The sequence below is a fragment of the Necator americanus genome, chromosome III (genome assembly GCF_031761385.1).
Source record: "Necator americanus strain Aroian chromosome III, whole genome shotgun sequence".
NCBI lineage: Eukaryota > Metazoa > Nematoda > Chromadorea > Rhabditida > Ancylostomatidae > Necator > Necator americanus.
Genome location: NC_087373.1, coordinates 8,728,026 through 8,749,041, shown reverse-complemented (window position 1 = coordinate 8,749,041; position 21,016 = coordinate 8,728,026). Strand labels below are relative to the sequence as shown.

The following is a 21,016-nucleotide window of genomic DNA, read 5'->3' as shown; positions in this document are numbered from 1 at the left end:
CATCTGCCGTGGCTAGTACCAAACTCTTAATCCTTTGTGTCCTTTTCCAATCGCATCCAGAGGTGCACGGAAGGGTATTGGTGAAATATCATTGTAGAGAGGCCCTACTGAAGAGGAGTTTTACTAAGCTGCAGAAATTCTCATGCAACACATACGAATTCTTTATGTTTTCTTCCGGAATTTTTTCTCTTATGTATGAATAATAGTGAAATCTTGTCTATAGTGACATTGTAACAGTGTCCAATCCTCAAAATTCGACCTTTAATGAACCGTAAGGTTGGCCAACGGTGGTAATATCCATTTATTCTATCTTGTTCAATTTTCGCTTTTTGTCTTTTTAATTCTTTTTAACTAAATTGACCTTTAGCAGTAGTACACTTTTTATTGGTTGAGTTTTTTTTCAATTATTGAATTTGAATACAGGCTGAAAATTGCTTGAGGGGTTAGTTTGCTGTGACCCCAATATTAGTCGTTACGTTAGGAAGAAAACAGGGAGTGCCGATCCCTAGTAGCAAACCTACTAAACCCTAATGTTACCCGTCTCTACGTATGGGTAGGACCACCCATTCATTTAGATATAGGTTAAAAACTACTTCTTTGAACCTTTCAAACTACTAGAACTGCTTGAAGTTTGAAAAAAAGCAAATCAGGAACCGGTCAATACACAATTAATAACTTCCGTAGTGAGAGAAAAGGGTCAGCATTTAGTGACAATTGCTCAAAATGCAAACTAATTGACTTCACTAATAAAGTTGTTTCTAATGTGACTAACCATATAATAAGCACCTATAAATCTCCTAATGTTAATTGTAATACAAAAATGTAGTTTGTTGCATTACTTGCCATAATTGTAATGTGCAGTATGTATGTATTACCGATAGATCTAACAAAGAAGGAATAAAGAACATATATAATAACTTCAAAAAAATCACAAACAATTTAAAGATTATCACAACTGCGGAAAAAGTTTTACAGTTTCCATCCTGGAATGTATGGAAGATAATTCTAGTAAAACAATAATCTTAGAAAAAGAACTTTTCTGGACTAAACTATTCATGACACCATTGTCGTATGGGTAAGACGATAATATTAAGGACTATGGTAATATTTCTAACATTAGCGAACCTTGGTTAAATATTGGAAAAAAGCATCCTTATTTTTTACTTAAAATAGTTAAAGAAAGAAAATATGAAACGTATACTATACAAAATAGTTAATCACTACCAAAAAAAATTTGCTCTCTGTCTCTTGGATAAGGCCAGCAACAATTATGGTACAATTTCAAAAAGTTTTACATTAATATAAAAGAAATGGGGCTTCATTATGATAATACTAGAAACATCATAAAACATGTAGCAAAAATAGAGATTATGAAAATCTTCCTTAAAGTAATAAAATTGCAGAAACATTATAAAGTAATTTATTCAGTTTGAAGAAGAATATAGAGATTAATAATGACTTGACATTAACCAATATTTACACAATATCTAAGTTGCACCTAAGTTACATAAAAACCCAGTAAAGATCAGATACATTACAGAAGCACGTATAAGTAAAATAAAATCACTGGCTATAAAATTACCTACAATTTCCAAGTTGAATTTTTAAATCTGTTATAAAAATTCCAACAAATCCTATATTACGATTTAAGAAAAAACGTTTTCTGTTTTCATAATGAAACCTCCTACAACATTACAAATATTATCATATCAGAGATATTATATAAAGCATTGTATATCTTTTGAGGAACAGCTATTGGATTTCTAGAGAAAGAGTATATAAACAAAAGCAAGGTTTTCTCCACGTAGGAAATTTCGGCCCATTATTAACTAACATCACCCTAACTAATATGCAATTTAACCATTCGAAAAACATTACAAAGAGAAAAATTTATATTTTTATACCTTACAAGTACATGGATGATTAACTTATTATTCGCAAATATAACGGAGATACCGTTGATTAAATATGTTAGTTGGTTAATAGTAGTTATTAGTATGAAATAGTTAAGAGTACACATCATAATAAACATCCTCGTGATTCGGATATAAGTTTTATGATAACTGATAGCAAAATTTCAAATAAACTGTATAATTGAGTGTTTCGATTTCCATGTCATTAAATTTCCACATGCTAATATCTCAGAACAAGTTAAGATAGTAACTATTAACTCGTAAACATTAACGATTTCTTATGTTTGCTCAAATATAGAATTTTCTCCAATTAGGTTTTAGAAATGAAAGACCAATTTTTAAACAATTACTATTCTAATAACTTCATTTATCCCAATATTTTCAAATGTGTATATGAAAAACAAGAATACTGTCTATTAGTTCGCGTCGGTGTAGCGTAGTCGGTTAGAGGTTCCGCTGTCTTTACGATCGATCGGAGCTTCAAATCCGCCCTAGTGCTCCGGTGTCGATAATTTGGTGTATTAGACTTTCTGATCCTGTACCCACAAAACATTCCTTTCTCATGAAAATCCTCGGGAAGTATTTTAATTTCGCCCATATTTTTGAATCACACTTCTAAATATCGCTGTCCCTTCTCATTTTGCCTTCTCAAGTAAAAACATATCCTACTCATACAGAATTCCTTCTCTCTCCCTCTCATATAAACATGTATCATCACAAAGGAGATGAGCTTCTCGCCCATCACCTATAGTCGGACCATAGACCATAAACGACTACAACTATACTTCTTTCGTCCAGTCCACTAATGGCGACCACGGCCAATTAGGACTCCTATTAACGTCAACTACGGTGAACGGATGACCTCCACGATCGATTCATCATATCCGTATCCTGTACAATTGTATGTAACTGTACAGTATCAACTACAAGCACGACAGAGCTCCTACGTCTGACACTGCAAGAAGTCAAAGCATCCTCCAATAGCCCCACTTCAACTCCACTCCCCACAACGTCGTCGCATCATTCCCCCTTACCACTCCACCATCATTGAAGCTGCAAGATGTCCGGAATACTCCGCCAGCAAATCGGTATCGCAAAAAGACAACTACGAGAAGCACTTGAAGAGGTACAGACTGAGCACACCGAAGAAGCTCAAATCCAACAACTCAAGGATGACGATATACTAGCCGCATATGAAGAACATACGTCATCGCACGACTCCCTGTATCGTGTGTATTCGCGTCTCGGCCGTCTATGGAAACAGTGGCAGAGTCTACTACGAACCAAGCAAGAAGAGGAAGATATTCTGTAACAGTACATCACAAAATATGGCGACTTCCGTCTTCTACTCAACGATGCCGTCTCTACATTGGAAAGACTCGATCACGAACGACCGCTTATCGGAAACGAACTAAGAAAAAGGAACTTGAATTTCGAGCCGTACACAGAATCAGATGTCGACTCTCAGCTTTCATCAGAACCGTCCACAATTCTTCATGCATTCCGTCCACCTACAATTCCGATTGTCAACATGACGCCGTATATTCCTGACTCTCAAACTACAGCGGCATCAAATATCTGCTTCGTCGATGCATGAATACTCAGCAAATTGGACCTCCCACTATCTGAAGGGAATCTCCTCGAGTTCCCCGAATACTGGGCCCGCTTCTCCACACTCGTCGGCGACAAACCACAGCTTGACGGAGCCACGAAATTCTCACTTCTCAAGTCCACTCTGAGAGGACGAGCAGTGCAGACCATCAAAGGACTCTCCATAACTGCTACCAACTACCCAATTGCAGTCGAAATCCTAAAGAATCACTTCGATGACCGCGTGACAACACGTCACATCCTCTACACTCGTCTAGCTTCTCTACCACGTGCAACAAAGACGGGCGTAACCTCTTTGCACTTTACTCGCAAATGTACGCTCTCGCACGGCAATTCACTACATACGAAGATGACTCAAAAGAATACGCGCTCCTAGCCATCCTGCTGAATAAGCTACCACGTCGCATCCGCAGCCGCATTTACGACGAAGGCAAAAACCAAGAGAATCTTGTACCGACGGAACTTCTGAGGATACTAACCAAGATCGTCAGAAAGGAGACAACGCTCGAAGAAATGGAGGACCATCGCGACTACACCAATGAACTCTATATGAACGCAGCGTACCAGCGTCACTACAAGACGAATACGATACCCAATACAGAGAAGTCCAAATTCTCGGGAGTAAGAGGAAAACCTAAAATAGTAAAAAAGACCTGTCAATTCTGCGGAAACGGTAAACACACCTCTTTCACGTGTTCAACGTATTCTTCTCCAGGAGAACGGTTGAACGTCATCAAAACAAAGCGCTTATGCTACAACTGCCTATCCTTCCGACACACGACGAGGGAATGTCAATCGAAACGGACTTGCAATCACTGTAGCAAACGCCAACACTCCTCTATATGCTATGTTAGCCGCTGTTTAATAAAGATCGATACCAATCTTGGCTACAGCTCAAGGAAATCAGTTAAAACTCCTCTATATGTTTCAAGCAAGACATCGCAAGATCCAGAGATCCATGCACCAATCCTCGTCAACGCATGCATCCTTCGCAAATGGTTTTCGCGGTTGTTGGTGCCGTCGTTGACGTGCTTCCTGTCGTCGTTGATGAAGCTGACGTGCTCCCTGTCGTCGTTAGAGGAGTTGTCGTTGACGTGCTCTCTGTGATAGTTACAGGAGTTGTCGTTGACGTGCTCCCTGTCGTCGTTAGAGGAGTTGTCGTTGACATGCTCTAGGTTGTCGTAAGAGGAGTTGTCGTGAAAGAAAACGACCAAGAAAAATGCCCTGGAGGACGACTTGCATTCGTGAATGAGGCAATATATTTAACTGAAGTTGTTTCTATAAATGCAAGTGTTTCATTAGAAAAAGGTTTCACATTTTCATTTATTACCAATTTCCTCTCCAAAATACTCCGTTCCTTCCCGCGTTTAGCAGATTTCTTCTTGAGCATCAAAACAGTGTTCTCAATATTTAGCATTGTTGTACTTCTATCCTGCTTCACTAAGATATATAGAAAAATTAAACAAAAAATCCGCTATCGTGATGTTGTAAAAACTAAGAGGAAGTAATCGAATCACTTTGTTCTGTAATCGAATCGCTTTATACAGTGCAAATTTTTCTTTTTCTGGCGGGAGTGTATTGGACTTTCTGATCCTGTACCCACAAAACATTCCTTTCCTATGAAAATCCTCAGAAAGTATTTTAATTTCGGTCATATTTGTGAATCACACGTATAAATATCGCTGGCCCTTCTCATTTTGCCTTCTCAAGTAAAAACATATCCTACTCATACAGAATTCCTTCTCTCTCCCTCTCATATAAATATGTATCATCACAAAGGAGATGCGCTTCTCGCCCATCACCTATGGTCGGACCATAGCCCAATAAACGACTACGACTATACGTCTTTCGTCCAGTCCACTACAATTGGTAGCAGACTTTTCTGGGGGATCAAATCAGTTACTCGACACATCGGCTAGCCCAACATGTGTATAGGTCACTTACACGTTCTTAAACCTCAAGCGATTCTGAATTGAAGTAATCGTGGTGGTGCACCCCAAGCGGATTGATTGATTCCAGACACCTTATGCTTCATACTTTATAATCAATGTTCGAGTGCAGCACAGTCGGTAAATTATGGGTTATGGCTATACTGTCGTTGGATTTCTTAAGTCCTCAGAGCTAACTTGGCATTCATCCCTATAAGTTTGCTCTACTGCTTCTACCTTTTCCGCTTTTTTTAAAGGATCACTGAATTATAACATTCGTTGGCCATATGGTTCATTGAGTATGCAGAGAATGCTTTTCTAATCCTCCTTCTATTTATGTGCACAAATTTGCACAACTTAAGTGGGTTGATCTATTTCATAAGCTATATTCATACTTGGCCTTTACAATGTATAATTAGAAACCTATGTGCTCTCCTTTGGGCTTGTACGGTACTTGACGTGGTCCAGTGCTAATCTTCAAAATCATTGGTTTAGCTGCGCGACTGAGTATCGCAAATGACTTGGACTCCTTCTTTCATTTCCTTTTGTTCTCATTTGTTCTATTTCCTCATTTCTTTGTTGTTCTGTAGTATTGTTTATCCGATTCTGTTTTTAATATTAAAATTCTTTTGGATTAATCTCCCACCCTACTGTTTAGCATCAAGGGAGGCCAATCTGAAATCGTCTGGGTAGAGGTAAAGGATCCACCTTATCAGTTTTAGCCTCTATCCTTTTTCTTAGTGACTTTTTGGGAATGGATTGGAGAAATCTTTGATTACGACCATGTGAACCGGTAAGAAATAAATAAATAATCGCTGCACAACTAAAAATTACTGGACGTGTGATGATTTGAGAGAAAGAAATGTCCACGTTCTGGTATGAACAATACGACTTCAAAGCTGGATAAGAAAAAAGGACAAAAGCTTGAAGAATTACAATAACATCAAGGAAATAATGGAGAAGACAAAGTACACCTGGCTCAACACTCATCTCTTTGGTCCAACATTCTCACTGCTTTGATTTACGTATCAGAAACTTGGAACAGTTTCCAGAATGAAAATATGGCTAACAATACTAAAACATGAATTTTCAAGCAAGGAACAGAGATATCAGCGCGACGAGTCTGCAGCATTTGCCAAGGTGGGAAAGATTGGACTAATAGAAAGCATAATATATCATGACGGTAACCGTTGGATAAGGACCAAGTGCTAATGGATTTCTAAGGATAGAAAACACACAATAGAAGGCCTTCCACACAAGCAATTCGAAGGTTAACGGGAGGGCAAGTAGACGCGCTATCATCTACCGTCCGCGCGCCAAATACCGAAGATTTTGTTTTGAACTACCACCTTTAATTATGACCTTTAGGTAAATGAAGTTCTCTTTTCGATGTGTACATTTGTTCCTCCAAAACCACTGAAATATTTGGGAAAAATTCTGGGGAACTATGTCGCAAATTTGCCGTCTCTGTGAACAAACAAAGAGAAAACGAACAAAAAGAAGAAGTGTTAACAGTGACCCATTTCGTGAACTTTACGCACAAAAGCTGGCAAAGAAGATTTATTAGCGTCAATCATTATCAACTTCTCTATTGGACGATTTTGATGTTCATGCAGTTTGTTCTCCTCTTCTCCTCTTCATATTTCGTTCATGGTAATAAAACATGTCATCTAACAGGCATTCAGTTTTCTCCATCGCAATATCCAGACTCTGAGCAGGAGAAATTTTATCTCTACTTTCCAATGCGAAAAAAAATCGCACCTTCTTCTTCTGTTCTTCGTCGGGATCGTTGCACAATATGTCGAACAGAGGCACAATAACAGGAACAATCATGATACCACATATCGGTATGATTCGACAGTATGCTTCTTTAAGCTTAAACTTTTCTCTTACAAAAAAAAGTACGGAAACGAATATAAAACTGCTATGATCACTTGTTCGAGAGTGTATGGGATTTCCATGCCATCAATTTCCTCTTTCAAGTATCCGTAGAACTCTTCTAGAAGTTCTTCCCAATGTTCGCGGCGATCTTTTCCACTCAAACATGACGAAAACAGTCGTGTGAAGTCATAAGCAGGGCAGCCCATATGGGCGGTCTGAAATTGTCCATTTAACGCAGGAATTGTTTTTTGAAACAAATTTGGGTCTATCTGTGTATCTGTAGAAACAAAAAAACCTATCTGTTGTCTGGACGATGGATCCTATGTAAAAAATGATAACGGGTGTCGATAAGGATCAAGACGATTCGATAGAAATGATCAAATAGAAACTAGTTTCAACAACTCAACAAGAGTTCAACGATAGTTTTAATCAAAATCATTGGGTTCCAGTTCTAGGTCGGCTCATGCCGATTCAATTTCGCCGCAAGAGGAAGCCAAGACGCCGCTATGCTCATTTTCCAGACTTTCCCAGTTGCTAGTGACACACTTCACAGATACCCTCACGAGCAAAACTACTTTTCGTAAAGTTTAGAAAATGTCGAAAGAAAGCACAGCCAGACATAGAAACAGAGATCTGAGACAAGATTCTCGCCATTGATAAGAAAATCTACAAAATAAATAAAGACATGGTAGAAGAACTACGGCTGAACACGGAATGCACCAAGCGTAGAAATATATGTAGCATATTGGATAAAGAAAAATATGACAACGCTCTTAACGACAACATGTTGTTCGCTACACCTACCTGAAATCATCTAGACCCGCGGGCCCCAAGCAGGAAGCCATCAGCCACGTACAATCTAACCAGTCCCCGTCGGGTTCTATGTTGTATTCCATCTGTATTTTTCGAATATTTACGTTCCGCCATATAGCCATCTTATTAGTGTGTGGCATTACGGGGTAGCCATAATATATGCGTATACAATGTATAGATTAGGTATCGTATCGTATTCGTGATACAGTTATTGGCGGGGTTGGACAGGGAGATTGTGGAGTGGTCCTGAAGACTTCGAAGAGGGAGTTGGGGCAGAGAACCGTGAACGTGGCCGCATGCCTACCTGGTTCCGGAGTGCTCAGCCCGCATTCGGTGACCCCTTCGAATACTGGCAGTCATGGCCGGATCTCACCCATCAGTGCCCGCTGTTCCTCGAAACAGACACGGCACGACACACATCTCTACTTAACGATGAATACCTGACTCTACGCTAATCCGAAATGCCGTCTATCAATCACGCTATACATGCTCTGCATCTGCCAGCGAGACTGTATTCAATGGTGATTAATGAGGTTCTCAAGGATCTTATTTAAAGGCATCACCCCACGAATCTGAGGTGGTGCAGATTTCAGGTGGAGTATTCGTATACGGGATGGGAGACCATGGAGAGAGGGGTGATTCCGTTCATTTCTTCCTAATTGCCGTAAAAAACGGCCCGGAAGATGCGGCGCCGCACAAGGCTGGCGCGCTCCAGTCGAACTCCCTGTAGAAAATAGTGCGCCAGAACGCCTGAAGCCGTATCTTCCGGGCCGTTTTTTACAGCAATTAGGGAGAAATGGACGGAATCACCCTCCTCTCCATAATCTACAATCCCTTATAAGAATACTCCACCTGAAATCAGTACCACCTCAGACTCGTGGAGTGATGCCTTTAAATGAAATCAATGGGTAAGCTTGTGAGAGAACCGGCAGGTAATCAAAAGTGACGCTTTAAAGTGCCCTGTTTTTGGAGAAGTGTTTTAGCTCATGCCGTTTTCAAGATGACTGACGGAGGTTGAGAGTGAAAGTGCTCGTAATCACTTTCTACACCTCTATCCCAACATCGTCAATTTTGTGGAATACTGCCTTCCATCACTAAGAGTCCCGAAACTACTCCGATTGTATAGAATCATTGTCATCAGACACCGCAGCAGCGCAACTAAGGTATTCTAACAGCAGGTTAGGCTCTTGAAAGAAAACAATGAAAACGTCGAATATGTTTTACCTGAAAATCGATCAGTGCCGCTGGAGTCACAAAGTCTCCTTTCTGCCTCCACAGAATATTCACAGACCACATGTCTCCGTGACACAAAACACGTTGCATCCCTGGATATGCAAAAAAGTCAATTAGCCACTAATTGTTTGCGGCCCTAGTGTAACTTTTTTTGATTATAAATCATGTCATGGAAGTCAACTCTAATCGCTGCTGTGAATCAGAGGTATATTAGAAAAAGAGACGTAGAAGGATGTGGTAGCACGTATACTGGCAGCTGTGATGCTAGTGTTAATCAAAACGACAACAAAAAATTCATTCTTCATCTAAATTCTTTGCGGAATTCGGCGCAAAATCAAGTTCACAGTTCAAAATCACATCAATTAGTGCTTCGTTGGTGTATGTGAAAAGGTAAATATTATTTGTATATATTTTTTGTATATGTAATGCATATGGATCAACGAGAACGTTATTGATTTCTTCGCTACCGTACGCGCTTTTTTTGTTTCCTAATTTTTGTCCTTTTTGATCCCATAGGTAACATTAGGCGGGATGAACATTGAGCAGAAGGATGATGTTGGGTTAGCAGTCTAAGATATCCGTGTGAAATCATAAAAACGACGAAAAAAAAAACACTGATAATGAACCAATGAGGAAAGCAGATTTTTTTAAATTGACTTCCGACGAAAACTAAGAAGTAGTTAGTAATAGCTGGGTTAAAACGCTTGAAGCACAGTCCACCTGCGTAAGCGGTTGCGCTTGAAGAGGGGCGATGGAGATAGTGGTTGGAATCAAGGTGGGACAACCGTGAACTGCAGGAATGAACGGCAGGTAGCGGAATCTCACTCGTGCCTAACCGGTGTGCTCTATCGCATCGCTTCGACCGTAACCGCATGCGCAAACGCACCGTACTTCATCGCATCGCTTTGACTCTACTATAGAACTTCTCCTGTATTTACGATGGTGATTTCAAAGAGGTTAAACGCTTAGAGAAGCTGCGATTTTGCAGCTTACTGCTAAAAATTGAAAGCTAGAGTTCCTGATTCTGATATCTGACAACAAGGTCCATGTTGTATATTCCTACAGTATCAGTTCAAAAAAAAAGAAAGAAGCAAAGGAGTAGGATGTGAAGACAAAGAGAGACGGGAAAATTTCTCCAAGAATTCTCTCCTTCTTATTACTTGTTGTAATTAATACATATCATATAGAGACACAACACGTTCATATGTGTTTCCTTCCGTGCGCCACCCTTGAATATCGCTGAAGCGCTGTTGGCCTACGTCGAATTTCTATTATTCTTCCATTACTATTATTATTACTATTATTATTATTATTATTATTATTATTATTATTATTATTATTATTATTATTATTATTATTATTATTATTATTATTATCCTTTTCAATTGTAACGAATTAATCAACAATTTGCTCTACATCTTGCTCACCTAACTCATCCGCCAATTGATCTGCCCATTCAAGATCTGTGTTGTCTGGAAAAATCTCTTCCAGTCCTGCTATTTTGTCCGCTAATCTAGTGTCCAGTCGTCGAAACGCTTCTACCATGGGTGCAAGTGTCTTAAAAGCTAATATTATTAAGATACCATTACCGCTGGGCACTAGTATTACTGTTAATCACTTTCAGTGTCACTAATAAACATTCTAATTTCAATTAATTTATAAGAATTTTCTGTATTTCTTGAGAAATGCGCAATAAAGTAAGTGAAATGAAATCGCTAGTGGGAATAACTTGGCCAGAAGACTCTGACTCTTTAAAAAAAAGTCACGCAGATAGATACATTACGAGATTGAATGGTTTGAATGAATTCTAGTCATGGAAGTTTGAAGGAGAAGTAAATAGATCCTTCCTTCCTAGATTTCGCTGTGCATTAGAAGCAATAAATGCAGATGTTACAGCATCTTACACATAGGGTACTCGTCAATTCTATATTTTTAAATCAAAAACAACATCCATTCGCTCTGAATGTAGAGTGTGTGTCAAACAAATTATGGATAAATAAATTGACGTGAAGCTCGTCGTAGCTGCGTAGGCGACTGTTAACAAAGCGGTGTGGAGGGGCTCGGCGGTAAGGATTGAGCGGGACCCTTGCTTGCCACACCACTTACCACTCATGGTCCCATCTCGATTCCAACCGCCATCTCCACCGCACCGCTCCGAGTACAGCCGTCTACATACAACTGCACCCAGCTTCTCGTTGTTTTGACCCGACTATAATTGTACAAAATGTGATTGTAAATATAAGTGGAATCACCTTCAATAACGCTAAGAAAATCTGCTTAAGAGTATGCTGTTGAAGGAAAGGTATCGTGGTAAGCTACAATTTGATCCTCCTAAATCTTCAACGCCTCGTCCTAGCAAAACGCGGATTCATCAAGAGAAAAATCATAATACGAGCAGATACTTCATCTGAGTGACCACGGAGCGTTCGCTCTTTCTCTGCTGGCACCCGTACAGTTCCTATGCTCTGAATCAACTGAATCACAACGCGGTCCGCATGAAAATCCAACAAGTGTATTAAGTTTTTCGAGGTTGGTTCTGATCTTTTGTCTTTCTTTCTTATGTATTTAACTCGTCTATCAAGAAAGTGATGGAACTTCTCCATAAACGTTTTCAACGAATACCGCTCAAGATATGCAAGGTCATTTTTTCATATAATAGTCAAGTCCTTCAAAGAAAAGTATGATGCTCTTCGTGTCCCACACGAAAGGAGGAATCACTGAGCTACTCTGGCACACGATAGGGACAAATAGAAGAATTACTGGCACCCTCTCGACCAGTTCGAAGATCAAAGGGAGTCAAGGTGATCAATACTCAAGATATTTCGCAGAATGTTTTGCATCCAGTCCGTGAGAGTTTGATGGCTTTTTAGGAATCCGAAGAAAAATCTTGCCTTAAATTTCCAAACACTTACATCTTTCTTTATAAATTGCGAGAAAAACTCGCTAAATGTGTTTATGGTTAACGATTTCCTTTCCTCTTCTGTAAACTTCAATGACATAGCTTCCATTACAGCCTTGGCGCGTAGAATCTGAAGGTAACAATTTTATCTAGATGTTTTTTTTTCACGAATCAAAGCTTTACCTCCTCGATATCTTCCGTTCTGACATTTTCATAAATGTGAATCGGTTTAATGTTATCCATGTACTCCATGATTATGTAGCCTTTCACTGGATTGTGTTCCGAAAACTTTCTCATGTAGAATATCTGAAGAGAACGCTCGCTGAACAAAAGTTGTCATATCTAGTGGTTTCATTACTTGTTAAATAGCCTCACCGACCGGCGTACAGAGACCCTTTTGTGTTCTTCTGCTCATTTTTCTTTCAATTTGTTCTTTATAATAAGAAAATTCATTTGCGAATTGTAATATTACAGGTTGCTTATCATGAAATCTTATTGTTTGGAATGTTTTAAATTCTGTCTCCTGACACTGTCAGTAGTTACATATTTCCTATAAAGCGCTGCAGTGACCCCTTTCAAAGTTTGTGGTCATTGTACAAACACCAGTAATGGCTTCGCAAGCCCAGTCTAACGTCATCTAATTCTCAGCTAGACATAGTTCGAGGATCTGTGTTATGTAAAAGTCATCGTTTATGAAATTTAGCAAGCTCCTGGATGCTGCTAACTAAGGAAGGAATCTAAACGACAACAAATGTTGCACCCATAACTATGGCAAACGAATGATGGGACGAATATTATTATTAGTAGATGTTTTAGATTTAAAGGCATCACTCCACGAATCTGAGGTGGTACGGATTTCAGGTGGAGTATTCGTATACGACATAGTAGATTATGGGGAGGAGAATGATTCCCTCCATTTCCTCCTAATAGCCGTAAAAAACGGCCCGAAAGATACGGGTTCGAGCTTCCCGTTCCGGCGCACTGTTTTCTACAAGGAGTTCGATTGGAGCGCGCCAGCCTTGTGCACGCGCCGCATCTTCCGGGCCATTTTTACGGCAATTAGGAAGAAATTGACAGAATCACCTCCCTCTCCATAATGTACTATCCCGTATACGAATACTCCACCTGAAATCCGTACCATCTCAGATTCGTGGGGTGATGCCTTTAACAAACACTACGCAATACGTAACCAACCTTTACGTGCGGCAACTTTCCTTCAGGAAGCTGCATTATGTGATTGTAAACTGTAACTTCGCTGTTGTGAACCTGAAAATGAATGAATAAAAGTACACCTAAGAAAAACAATAAAATAAAGAATAAAAAATAAAACAAAATGCAAATAAGATAATATTAGTGTAAAATAATATGAAATTATGAATAAATTATAATATGAGTGAAATATGTAAATAAAATAAAATAGAAACAAATAAACGAAATAAATGAAAGAATAAATAAATATTCTCAATACGTCTAAAAATTCGCATCTTTCGAGAGTTTTCTGATTTCTACGAGTTCTCCCAAACGATGTACTTTAGGAAAATGTAGAAATGGAGGAGTATCGTGTGATCAGAAACACACCACAAGCTCTACATCAGTTCCATATCAGCATAGGATCAAGGGAAAGCTTTCATTTCCGGTTGTAATCTACCGTAAGGCTTTTTTATTTTGCAAACTATTTTGGTTTTGTGGAAAAAATCCCACCTTCTTCTGCTGTTGTTCGATGCCAGTCAAAAACTCGTGAGTGATGAAACTGCTATTGAGGTTCTTCTCTTTTTCAGCTTCCGCAGCAAAACGTTGTATAGCTAGTGTAGTAGGGATCTGGATATGAAAAGAAAATTAAAAAGTTAAATTTAAAAAAAAGAACAAAAAGTTAGAATAGGAAAAAAAAATCAAAAATGTGGGAATTGAATCAACCTTGACGATGAATTTATCTGGTAAATCTCTGTCCACATGTTGCCAATCAGCATCAATGAGGACAATTATAGACATAAAACCCTGCAAAAAAAATTGCAACCATGGTTTGCGTCAATAATATTCAGGAATTTTTTTTAGAAAATTGCAAATCAACTAACTATTGCTATACAAATTAAAAGAGTGTAGAATTTTCTGAAATATTGAACTCACATTACCCTCTCCAATATTTTTAGCTGTTTTATTGGGCCCAAATGAGGCTACTGTATCTAGCTCCCTCTGCATATCCTCTTCTATGTCCTCCCAAGTGACATGGGTATCAAACAAACCACCGGCAGCAGTATATAGATTCATAACCACCTTAATAGCAGGAACTCATAAGAACGAGACATAAATGTGCAGTTCAGAGTAGTAATTTTTGAAAAAAATGGCTACAGGGTTTAAACGGACTGGAATTGTGATAACACTACCACTTAAAAACCCCTTCCACTGCTCATGTTTTATCAAAATCAATGATTCGGAAGGTGCTTATCGGAACTCCGACTACGCGTTTTCTTCTCAGATCTTCTAATCGTAGAGTCGTTTTTGCCCACAAAGCAGTCAGAGAATGATCTCAAATGCTCAGATACAACGGTCCACGCTAGCGATAAGGAACTTTGTGATTTTAGTCGTAACAAATCACGCCAAACTCACGCTTCTTAGGAAAGATTACGGGAGAAAAACGAAAAATCACAAGTTGATAAACAATTGCGAGTATTTTGAGAAAATGATGTGAGAATTTTTCGCCATTTATATCATGTTATTTATTTATTGAAAACACCTGCAGGTGTGCCATAAAACCAAAAAAAAACAAGATGGAACAGAACTCACTAGAATTTCGCCTGAATTTTACACAACAAGACTGGCCCTTCAAAGCATGAGGGGTAGTGGGTTGGCAGGTCATTCTTCTGCTACAGAAGGTAAGAAATCCTTACGCGAGATCCTTTTTCTCAGACCCAGCCCGCTACGGTAGATAAACGGATACCAGGGTTTGGGTGACCAAATTAACCTCGAACGGAGGAATCCGTCAGGGACCCTGGGCGAACAGGTGGGGAAAGCTCAAGCGCAAAGGCTCACCCACTATGCTATCCTTGAACGGCTTTCCACCACCAGGAGAGAATAAGGACCAACTGTAGGGACGGATTTGAAAAGGAGCATATCAAGGCAGAATTCCAGCTAGCTAGTGTCATAATGAACAATAGAAAGAAGGAACCAAAACTGTAAAAACACATATCAATCCAATGCTTATTGTGGTTGCTTGTTAGAGGAGGAACTTGTTTCACGTCTCTGAAACAATGAGATTTTAGGCCTCCCTCATACCTACAATAGGTAGGACATTTAATTTGGATAGCCTGTTATTGAATATCTTCGAGTTTGGATTAGACATAATTTCGGCTGGAAGTAGATTAATCCAACGCGCAACTCTGCAGAAAAAGGAGTCAAACATAGTTGAGAAGAGTTTTCGTCTGAGTTTAGAGTAGTGCAAATTGAAGCTTCCTGTTCTCCCGCTTGTTGGTTGTGCTTCCTATTGTTTTCTTCTATGTGGGAAATCCATTAGCATAAAATTTTAAGCCAATATTTTGCAGCATTTTTTAAATGTTCCTATTGAATTTGGTAGTAATTCTTCCAAAAAGGTGAGCAACATTAATTCGACTTTCTGATGAATGCCTTGATGAACCGTGAGACGGCTACTTATTCAGCGAATGCATCAAAAAGATGAGAAATCACAGAAGAAAATTTGAACATGATCGAACTGGTCATTTCTTTTTAATAAATAATTTCCTTGCACCACAGATGAATAAAATCTAACTCCGGATCATGAGTTCCTCCCTCACCCTACACCACTGACGTTGGCCTTCGTCCATTTTTTACGACAACCCTAGAGAAACTACATATTAGAAAGAAAATGTAGGAAAAAAAAGACTTGTTACTGGCAAACACAAAGTTTACACTAGGAAACTTCCCCTAATGCCTTCAAATCACATAACGATGAGGTTCATTAATTCATTATAATATTTATAGTAGACTGTTCTCGAAGCTGAAGCACTACTCGAATCGAGAAATTTCTTTTTTTTTTCGACGCTCGGTTTGCGCTCGACTAGATGAAAAGGACATTTTCTTTTACATTTTGCAATTCCACAATTCTGTTACTTGATAAAGTACATATAATCCAGTGTTTTCTCACTACTAAGGATATGGTAATGAATGTGGTTGACATAGATATCTAACTGATTATAATAACAAGTGAACAGGATGCTTCATCCTCTACGTGTGCCTTTGGGGGACAGCTTTCCTTCCTGACAACTAATCTGACCGAAAGTTTTGTTACCTCTACTCTAGTTGGTTGTTCATCCAAGCTCAACTAACAAAAGTCAGAGTGTGTGGCGTTGTTAAACCCCTGCGGAGATGCGCCTGTGCATTCGACTTCAATATAGAATCTTTTAAGGTTTACTAACGTATGTGCAGCATTACAGTCTCTTGTTGGGACGAAGCGATGTGTCAAGTTAGGATTCTCATCCTATCAGGGAAGTCTGGCGCCAATTTGGCGACCTCAAAGGGACAAAATGCTTGGATAGCAGTAGGGCGATTTTTTTTCCACCGATCGTTCATTCTTAGCCGAACCTCTTATCGGTGGCCCTAAACCCGCCTTAAAGGCATCACTCCACGAATCTGGGGTGGTACGAACTTCAGGTGGAGCATTCGTATACGGGATCGTAAGTAATGGGGAGGAGGATGATCCCGTCCATTTCTTCATAATTGCCGTAAAAAACGGTCTGGAAGATACGGCTTCGGGCCCTAGTCCCGGAGCGCTATTTTCTACAAAGAGTTCGATTGGAGCGCGCCAGCAGTGTGCACACGCCGCATCTTCCGGGCCGTCTTTTGCGGCAATTAGGAAGAAATAGACGGAATCACCCACCTCTCCATAGTCTACGATACCGTATATGAATACTCCGACCTGAAGTCACCACCTCAGATTCTTGGGGTGATGCCTTTAACTCTGGTAGTAAATGCATTCATTAATGAGTGTGCAAGAGTTGCCCTGCGGTACTACCCCGCTTACGTGGAATGAAGAGATTTATGTTTCTTCTTGAGGGAATTCTACCGAAAAACGGTGCAAATTAAAATGCATCACGTGCTCGCTCCACCTTACTTTTTACCTTCTTAGCGACAAATACGGGATCGTTGCTGATTTTCGATCAGCAACAGAGGACAAAACTTCGAGTACAATTCCACTTGATTGGAATGAGATAATCCTAACGTCAACCTCTTCGGCGAAGCGTTCAATGACACTGACACCATATTCTTCTTCTTTTTTACTTTTATTTTGAAGCGCCTAGTCTCCGAAGCATAAGTCAATGTTAGTGGACACAGGTGGCTTTCCGGAGACGTGAGTTTCCAAGTTTTTTATAGCAAATCCAAAATTCTCTCTAAACGTTACTTCCACCGTTGGTCTCGGTCTAACGTTCTTCTTAGGACCAATTTTGACGATGGACTGGCAAACAGTCACCCTGTAAAAACTATGATGTTCTTTTTGAAATCCTTCAACTCTGTGTTGAAAGCCTTGACATTTTTACATTGCAGTTTTTTCTTAGATTGTAAACGAGAATGATTACTGAAGTCTGCATTAGTCCATACTTTTTCGTCCGTAATTTTCCGAATCGGGTTCTGAATTGTTCGAAAGGAATGTGTCTGGTGCCACACCCATATTGACAACGGCATCGAACCCACCAACTCTTCTTCTGCCCTTAAAGAAACAGTATCTGTGAGGTCATACAGACAGATACAAGCATACGGATCACTTAAAAACTATGTAGTTAGAATCTCCATAAAATCCTTTGTTCCCATAATTCTACGAACTTAATTCTAATCTGACAGCTCATGGCGCGGAATTTTTTGAGGATTTCATGAAGTTTCAGTAAGCTTCTGCTACGTAGCTCGAATTCTTTTCCGTCGTATATTTCTAGTTTTCCTCTCTCCAGCATCATATACGGTTTTTATGGGATATTGTTTTCTCGTCTCGACCAGTCCGGTAACGTTGTATTTGTTTTTTTTTTTTGAATTTGTCATACAAAAACCATCCGATGATACCGCATTTGCCTCGTATGTCGCCATAGTTCTTCGCTATCTCGATCCTGTGTCTTTCTCGCCAACTAGCAAATACAAGACAAGTCAAAGGCATCACCCCACGAATCTGAGGTGATGCAGATTTCAGGTGGAGTATTCTTATAAGGGATTGTAGATTATGGAGAGGAGGATTATTCCGCCCATTTCTTCCTAATTGCCGCAAAAGACGGCCCGGATGATGCCCAAGGCTGGCGCGCTCCAGTCGAACTCCTTCTAGAAAGTAGCGCGCCGGAACACCCACCCGAAGCCGTATCGCCCGGGCCGTTTTTTATGGCAATAAGGAAGAAATGGACGGGATCACCCCCACCTCCATAATCCACGATCCCGTATGCGAATACTCCACCTGAAATGCGTACCACCTCAGATTCGTGGGGTGATGCCTTCAAGCAATTTAGGAAATTCAGAAGTTCGTAGATAATCCTTGCATATCCTCTTCAAAGAAATTTGCACGTCTTCGAAAACAAAATATGTTCTGTCTCTAATTTTTTAGTGCAGCAACATGTTTCATGGACATACGGGTTGTGGTCTGTCAGCAGTTCTAACCTCATTGGAGTTTATATTAGTCATTCAAAAAAGGCAAAAAAGGGCAGTTGAACTCTGCTATGTCGTAGGTTACGTTATTTTTTGCCTTCCTCAGTGCAAAGTTTGGCGGAAGAGTGAGCTGAAATACTATCACGACCTTGTTTATCAGTTTGCACATTTGAAAAAATGATCCAATGTGCAAATAATTGCACTTTTATGAACCTTGGGGCGGAATTATTACAACACCTCTTACCTTCATGCCGGGAGAACCACATATTTTTCTCGAAGAAAACATCGGCTGAAGCATGGATATACCTACTGTACAAGTGAACGAAGAATCACCAGCAGTATCATACGTTTAAAGTCAGTATACCACGAATCTGGAGTGGTACGGATTTCAGGTGGAGTATCCGTATAGGGGGTCATAGATTATGGACACCGGGGTGGTTCCGCTCGTCTCTCTCTGAATCACTGGAAGCAGCCGACCCCTGAATACTGTTCTATACGGTGCCTTCTATAACAGCGCGCCACCCTTGCACGCGTCGCGTCCCTTACTGTCTATCGGGCAGTCCGAATTGATTTTCAACGAATCGCAGGGAGGAGGCGGCGCAAGGGGTGGAGCGCTGCGATAGGTGGCGTCGTACGAAACAGCATTCTGGAGGCCGCTGTTTGCAGTGATGCAGGGAGAGATGAGCGGAACTACCTCCGTCTCCATAATTTACGACCCCGTACACGAATACTCCACCTGAAATCCACATCACCTCAAATTTGTGGTATACTGCCTTTAAATGTATGCTCTCAATTCATTCATCGTAGTTATTCTCCCCCGTATCATTGGTTGTCCCAATTAACAGAAATCCACGTCGAAAAAAGGGAAAAAATTGGGATGATAGGTTGATGGCGTAATAAATTTACAAAAAGTAGTATTACGACAGGTCCTTCGATTGAATACACTAGAAAAAAAATACGCAAGGTTTGCTAAAATGTTGCTATTCAGCTTAGAAATTACCAATTTAAAACTTTAAGAATTAAAGTAAAAACTAATGATTAGGGAGAAAGTCGTTCATGTTAAGGCAAGGTTAGTTGATTTCCGCCTAAATATTTGAGGTTCAATGAAACTGATCGTAATATTTTTTCGGAAGGAATGAACGTAGAAGAAAGTAGAGTAGAGTGGAAGCTAGATATTTAGAAGTGCGAAAGTTCGACTTTCCTTGAATCTTGGCATAGAGATTGCAACTTGTTGATAGTCGAATTTAAGCAACAGCCAAGATTGTTAACAAAATTTATTACGGCTAACGTTTCGGCGTTGGCATTTGAGAGGATATATTGCAAATGTTCTTACTTTCCAGGCTCTGACGAAGGCGACAACGCCGAAACGTTAGCCTTAATAAATTTTGTTAACAATCTTGGCTGTTGCTTAAATTCGACTATAAACAAGCTAGATATTTATTCATAGAATTATTCATTTATTAACAAATTATTGACAAACCCCAGAGGTGCACCAAAAAAGGAGGAAAGCTGTTTCTATCTAAGCCAGAAAAAAACAAAAAATTCAAAAAAAATCAACTTCAATTTATTGTCAGTGGAACGTGGCGCATCATTTTTCGTAGCGGATAACACACCGAACACGTCGTTCATCTACTACAGAAAGTGAAGGATCCTCTGATGGCACCTGCTTCTTCAATTCAGAACACTTAGCTCAATATTACTCAATTTATCTACATATCAGTTGTACGATCAACCTAGCCAAAAGTGGAAAGAACACGTTGGGACCCTAGGCGAATCTGACTGGGGAACTTACGCAAGACACTTCACTAACTTTCTTGATCCTCAAACAACTAACCTCTAAAATCTACACAGACGGTACGCAAAACCTAACTAGCTAGAAGGTGGGAATGTCAATAAAAAGAGGCCATTTAGAAATAGTTGAAAGAGGAGTTAAAATATCGGAACAAAGCAGAAGGGATATTATCGCAATGTGTTAGTATCCTTGTCAGTGAATAAGTTTCAGTGAACGAAATAGGTCTGATGGGTCGGAAAGAGAGAATAAAAATGGGAAAGTTTAAGGTTAAAGTTAAAGTGTCTGGCGTTAATCAATTCGCTTGGGATGTGCCTCCACGTTCACTTCAAATCAGAATCGT

General features: G+C 39.7%; 3 protein-coding genes across 3 annotated transcripts; 2 read left to right on the top strand and 1 right to left on the bottom strand.

The window, feature by feature from the left end:
* Positions 1–2,973: 2,973 nt before the first annotated feature.
* RB195_009005 (uncharacterized protein) lies at positions 2,974–3,225 on the top strand (the record flags this gene model as incomplete). Its single annotated transcript, XM_064195795.1, has 1 exon — positions 2,974–3,225. One exon carries the CDS (start codon positions 2,974–2,976, stop codon positions 3,223–3,225), a length of 252 nt encoding a protein of 83 aa, XP_064046940.1.
* Positions 3,226–3,836: 611 nt separating this feature from the next.
* On the top strand, positions 3,837–4,699 carry RB195_009004 (uncharacterized protein; the record flags this gene model as incomplete). The annotated part of the gene is made up of 2 exons (XM_064195794.1): positions 3,837–4,145; positions 4,457–4,699. 2 exons carry the CDS (start codon positions 3,837–3,839, stop codon positions 4,697–4,699), a joined length of 552 nt encoding a protein of 183 aa, XP_064046939.1.
* Positions 4,700–7,060: 2,361 nt separating this feature from the next.
* On the bottom strand, positions 7,061–14,543 carry RB195_009003 (uncharacterized protein; the record flags this gene model as incomplete). The annotated part of the gene is made up of 11 exons (XM_064195793.1): positions 7,061–7,162; positions 7,214–7,327; positions 7,387–7,548; positions 9,371–9,471; positions 10,807–10,936; positions 12,292–12,408; positions 12,462–12,584; positions 13,473–13,544; positions 13,980–14,096; positions 14,193–14,273; positions 14,403–14,543. The coding sequence occupies 11 exons, from the start codon at positions 14,541–14,543 to the stop codon at positions 7,061–7,063; spliced, it is 1,260 nt and encodes a 419-aa protein (XP_064046938.1).
* Positions 14,544–21,016: the final 6,473 nt, after the last annotated feature.